At 34.8% G+C, this 6208-nt stretch overlaps 1 protein-coding gene across 1 annotated transcript; it reads left to right on the top strand.

Annotated features, from left to right (window-relative positions):
* The first annotated feature begins 817 nt into the window (after window positions 1–817).
* LOC119979896 (aspartic proteinase CDR1-like) lies at window positions 818–2113 on the top strand. The gene has a single exon (XM_038822517.1). It carries the CDS (start codon window positions 818–820, stop codon window positions 2111–2113), a length of 1296 nt encoding a protein of 431 aa, XP_038678445.1.
* The last annotated feature ends 4095 nt before the right edge of the window (window positions 2114–6208 follow it).

The following is a 6208-nucleotide window of genomic DNA, read 5'->3' as shown; positions in this document are numbered from 1 at the left end:
GCCATCTCTATAAATTAACAGCTCAACCTTTTTTTTATTCTCCCAAGTCCCAAGCATGAAAAAAAAGCAACAAAGACAGAAACAAGAACAAGAAGAATGTCGTTCTTAAGATTTACAAATTACATATCGACAGAAAAATTTAGGAGCCTTGTGATCACATAATTTAAAAACGCAAAAGTTACAAATTACATATCGACAGAAAAATTTAGGAGCCTTGTGATCACATAATTTAAAAACGCAAAAGTTATAGATGTAAGACAAAAGGATAACTACGATAAAAAAAAAAAAAACTGAACTTAAAACGAAAATAACATGTAGCCCAAATAAAACAATGAAAAAAAACAATGGAATTAAGATTCACCCGAGAAAACTCATTGACAATAAATCTTGTTAGAAAGAGCTTTATGCGCTGATTCTGAATATGTAATTTTTTTTTTAAGAATCTAACATGTATTTTGAGAGTTAAAACGTTGTAAAATTTCGTTTAAGAGACTTTGACTCACATGGGCTACCACTATGTAGGCTACCTAGCACTACTCAACCTAAAAACAAGAACAAGAAAGTAACTTCGGAAATTATTGTGTAATGTGGCGGCATTATTGTTTCTTTAGTCCCTTAAAACACGCACGAAAGTGACCTAACTTGAAAACAATAAATATTAAACAAATATATATCTATTTTCCATTATTTTCAACATGAAGAAATCAAACAACGCCCGCTTAATTTGCTATGTGTGTATATATATCTATGGCATAACACCAGTAAAGATCATCTAATCCAATCCTCCCTCTTCCTTTCAAATTATTTAGTAGGCAATATGCATAACTCGATCATCTTTATTCTGCTTCTCTTTTCGTTTGATCTATTGATTCAATCTTCAGCCAAAGACAAAAGTAACCGTTTCAGTTTCGATCTTTTTCATCGTGATTCAAAAATATCTCCGCTTTATAACCGTTCTATAACTCCATCAAAACTCTTAGAAAAGGCTGTTCTTGATTCTCGTACTCGAGTCAATCTCTTCAAAGATTTCACGCATAACAATAGAAAAGACTTTATTTCAGAAGTAACTCCAAATGAAGCTGGTTCCTATCTCATGAAACTTTCTCTTGGTTCCCCAAAAGTTGAAGTCTTGGCTTCAATAAGCACAGGAAGTGACCTTGTATGGGTACAATGTGAAACTTGTGAGAAATGTTTTGGAAAAGAAGAACCAAGATATAAACCTACGAGCTCTTCTACATACAACAAAATTTCTTTTTATGCAGCTTATTGTGGTGCTCTAGAACACCGTCATATTGGGGAAGGAGGAGTGTGTGACTATTCTTATCTTTATCAGGACGGGACACATACATCTGGGGTTCTTAGCACAGACAATTTCCACATGAAATCTACTGTTGATGAAGAAGAGCTTACCATCCCTGTGGTGTTTGGTTGTAGTAACTTAATCAACGGTCAGTATGCAAGAGGCGTACAAGGTATGATTGGCCTTGGAAGTGGAGAACTCTCTCTTATTTTCCAACTGAAAAGTCACATTCAAAATAGGTTTTCCTACTGTTTGCTTCCAAGTACAGCTGAAACAAGCAGTAAACTTGTACTCGGACATGAAGCAATGATCTCTGGAGACGAAGTAGTTTCAACTTCACTAAGATTGGACAAACTTTCTACCTTATACTTTGTTAGTCTTGATGGTGTTACGGTTGAAAATAAGGAAAGAAAGTCGCCACCAAGTCCAGTTGATATTGTTATAGATTCTGGAACAACGATGACATTTTTGCATTCAAGCATATACGATGATCTTGTAGAACATGTCAAAGACGTGATTGATATTAATCCAGTTGACAGTCCCCCTGGAAGAATTTTCAACCTGTGCTACAAACAACAATCCACTGAAATTAACTTTCCTGATATTACATTTCATTTCGGAGGTGGTGCAGACGTCCGTTTAAAACCCGAAAACATATTTGAAGAGTATAGAGATATGCATTGTCTGATGATTGATCGGAATGATCAGTTGTCGATTTTTGGAAACGTGGCACAAGTGAACTTTCAAGTTGAGTTTGATTATGAAGAAATGAAAGTCTCTTTTGCTCGAGCCGACTGTGCTAATCAGTCTTGATCACAGTGTCCTAGGGTTTCTACCTCCAATAAGAATATGCGTGTGGCTTTCTTAATAAATTTGGCAAAACCATATATGCCAAAAGTTATACATTGAATAATGTCGTTTTGTGGTGTTTCTTTTTGTTTTAAATCTTGAATATGTACAAATAAGTTGTTGATCCTTTAAGTATTAAAGGATTATATCTCACGAAACTTTCTCTTGGATCCCCAAAAGTTAAAAGTCTTGACTTCAATAAGCACGACAAGTAGCTTGTTATGGATACAATGTAAAACCTGTCCGAAATGTTTTGGAGTAGGAAAAACAATATGTAAACCAACGATCTTCTACGTACAGAACAGTACTTTATCACGCAGCGCTTCTTGTAACGATCTACAACGTACACAAGCATAAGGGGGATAAAGGAACGTGTGAATTTTCTTATGTATATGAAGAAGGGTCACATATATATGGAGTCTTAGGCGACGAATATTTACACATGATAACCACTGCCGAGGAAGAGCTTGCTTTCCCTTTGGTGTTTGGTTGTAGTAACTTAGTCCGTACGTGGCAAGCGCACAAATCGCATCAGTAATAAAGAGTGAATAAAGTATCGTTCCCATGAGGATGTATTGGCAATTTCAATTCAGTATTAATCCAAGTAATTATCACACTAAAATGGAAAGACGAATTGTTTGGATGTGTTTTATCTAATGCTAAAACAAGTAATTAAGAAATTACTAACTAATTGGCAATTTAATTAAACAACCAAGCAAACAAACAAAGAAGTGGGTTTTCAAGAGAGTATAACACTAGGATTCCTAATTTCACCGCCTCTTATCCAATTGAACTCCACTAATCCATTAATTCTCAATTCTCAATTTAGTTGTTGACAATCGATTTCTCAACCTATTTAATGTTATATTCCTATATACACCAAAAGTATTTTCAATATAAATCTCTGTTATTCCTAACACTCGGATTAATATATCAAAAGCCAGTTAAGAGCAGTGGAAATAATTTAACGATTGCATAAGTCATAAACTTATATTCCTATGGTTCATGCAACCTATATTCTCTATGGATTCTTGCAACCCTAGGCATATCCTTCTGGTCTCAACCTAGGCATGAAATCATCTAAATGGTGATCAAGCATTTGAAAGCAATAAGCACACCAACAGAGAATCAACAATAAAGAGAGAGATTCAAGAACAATAAACCAATTTCATTCAATCTTCAAAATTCAAATCAAAATTCAAAATAGCAGTCATTAAATACAATAACAAGAAAGAAATAAAGAGAAACTCCTGAATCCCCTTGCTCAAGCTCCAATGGCTGCTGTATAGAGATGTCCAAAACCCTTGATTCTTCCCCAAAAGTTGTGTGTCCCTCAAAACCCTAAAAATCTACCCTTTTATACTCCCAAAAACCCCATAGTCGTTTTTCTAACAAGTCTGTGTCGTTTTGAATTGAGCCCACATGATTTTAGGGTAATTTTAGGCATTTAGAAATCTTCAAAATCGTGAACTAGGATTGGCCGATCGATCGGATTTGCTCACTGTCTTTCTAGGTTAATTGTGGTCTGATCGATCGGACATGGAGACCGATCTATTGGTTTTGTTCACTGGTACCAGAAGTCTCATTTTTCGACTCGATTCAGCTCCTTTTCTTCAATACATGTCCCGACACCTGAAATGTGCAAATAACAACTCTTTAGACAGAATTAATCCCAAAACGACTCTAAAAAATGCAAGATTTCATGTAAAAAGTGTACAATTATATGTATATAATTAGCACATCAGTATGCAAAACGCGTACAAGGTATGATTGGCCTTGGAAGTGGAAAACTCTCTCTTATCCTCCAACTGAAAAGTTATATTCAAAATAGGTTCTCCTATTGCTTGCTTCCAAGTACAGCCGAAACAAGCAGTAAGCTTATATTCGGACATGCAGCAAAGATATCTAGAAACGAAGTAGTTTCAACTCCACTTATGTCAAACAATGGTTTCGACTCATACTACGTTCGCCTTGAAGGTGTTACAGTTGAAAATAAGGAAAGAATGACGCCATCAGGACCCATTGATATTCTTATAGATTCTGCAACAACCATGACCTTTTTGCCTTCACACATATACGATGTTCTTGAAAAACATGTCAAAGATGCAATTCGAATTAATCACGCTGCCAATCCACCTGAACTTTTCAACCTGTGCTACAAACATGCAACAATCCACTGCAATTAACTTTCCTGATATCACATTTCATTTTACAGGTGCAGACGTACATTTAAAACCCGACAACATATTTGTAGAGTATAGAGATATGCATTGTCTGATGAAATATATATTTTTGTTGGTAGAAAATATTGACATGTACATTATCATTCTTGTAGTTTCTTTCCACATTAATCCCTTTTCGTTGATAATTTATCTCCCTTTTTTTTTTCAAAGCACATAGTTCCAAGTTTTTGTTTTCGCCCCTCAAATAGAATAACAAGTAATGCCTACTGCTTAACTTCGAGATCAACGAGAGTTGGTTTGGTTGACAATCGACTGAGTTAGACATATGTGTGCCCAAGGTTCAATTCTAACCACAAGCGTAATTCTCTGTGGTATTTAAAAAAAAAAAAAACTTCGAGAATACATATTTTTTTATTTCATAGATTCATGTTTAAATTCAAGATCAAGGTCATCACCAAAATTATGAAGTCAAAAAGTGAATATGTGATATGTTAAGTTCTAATGCATGCGATTAATCAGAAAATTTACTTTCAGTTTACAAACTTATTTTTCTGCCCAATTTGTGGAGATAAATGTTTGATTAGGCACACAATTATTTGAATTTTGTGTTTTAAGATATTTTAATTTTTTTTCCCAAACTAGGTACTTGAGAGTCTATTCACTTGGATCACCCTATTTTTATTAAGTATTCGATGAACAAAATGCGAATATGTTGAGTTGAATTTGAATCTCCCAATTAGAAGTAATAATTTGAATTGACTTGGTCTACTCAATTATTAGACAAGTTATAGATGTAGAATGAAATCTTATTGGAAGTGTCTACATCCATTTTCTTCTTCGGTTTCGTATCGATTTTAGGTCGGACAACATTACATGTTTACGAAAGATTTATATGTCCGGACTCTAATCCGGAATGAATTTCAGACGTACCTAATTAACCAAACTCATATTAGTTTAAATACGGACAAGTAAACCAATGTATTTTGATCCAGACCCGATTTGAAGCCGGACAAATTTTTTTGTTTACACTAAGATTTTGGACACATAATTTGTTCAAACTTAGTTTACTCTGAGTCAAACACATTTGATGATCAGGACCAAAAAGAATTTTGTCACCCCTAATTATACATGTAAAACAAAGTGCAATAAAATCAGACTCGAATAAAAACAAAAATACATTTTGCTTCCACCCACCTGGCTACCCACTAAGGGCAAATGCAATGGTGAAGTGGTATTGGGCCAACAAAGATGTTGTCTTTTGCTGATGTGGCTGTATTGTAAAATGTGTTTTGCTTATGTGGCTGTATTGGGATAAGTGTTTTGCTGATGTGGATGTATTGATATTTAATGTTTTGGTGTAGTTTTGTTGTGGATAATATGGAGGAATGAAATGTTGTTGGGTTGGGTGGAAAGAGAAAGTGTGTGGGAAGAAAAAGTGTATAGAAATTTGTGTTTTGCTGATGTGGCTGTATTAGAATACGTGTTTGACTTGACTTTTTGTGTAATAGAGGTGGGACCGGGCCAACAAAAATGTTGGCCCAGTAAATTACTTCTTATTGCATTTGCCCTAACACTTTTAAAATTTCAAATAGCGTAATTGGAGGGACAATGGGATTTGTGATAAATGGCAAATTACAAATTAAGCCTAAACCCATGGCCTAATAAAAGCCAAGATGGTTAGGGACAGTTTAGTAATTCAACAGACAATAATACCCTTCTTTTAAAAGCTTGAAATAACAAGGAGAGTGATGTCCGAACAAATTAATCAGGTGTTTCTTTGCCGGCATTTTTGGGATAACATGATGGGTAAATTCGTAATTAACTTATTCTTCCAAGGTCTATTTCTTCTCTCTCCTTGGCTCCTACCAGTGTCAGT

Source organism: Tripterygium wilfordii, chromosome 15 (assembly GCF_013401445.1).
Source record: "Tripterygium wilfordii isolate XIE 37 chromosome 15, ASM1340144v1, whole genome shotgun sequence".
Taxonomy (NCBI): Eukaryota; Viridiplantae; Streptophyta; class Magnoliopsida; order Celastrales; family Celastraceae; genus Tripterygium; species Tripterygium wilfordii.
The sequence above is the reverse complement of the archived record's forward strand: the minus strand, read 5'-3'. Positions and strand labels throughout refer to the sequence as shown.

What these genes read in the sequence shown, in the direction of transcription:
- LOC119979896 (XM_038822517.1), top strand. Translation starts at nt 818, where the DNA reads ATGCATAACTCGATCATCTTTATTCTGCTTCTCTTTTCGTTTGATCTA.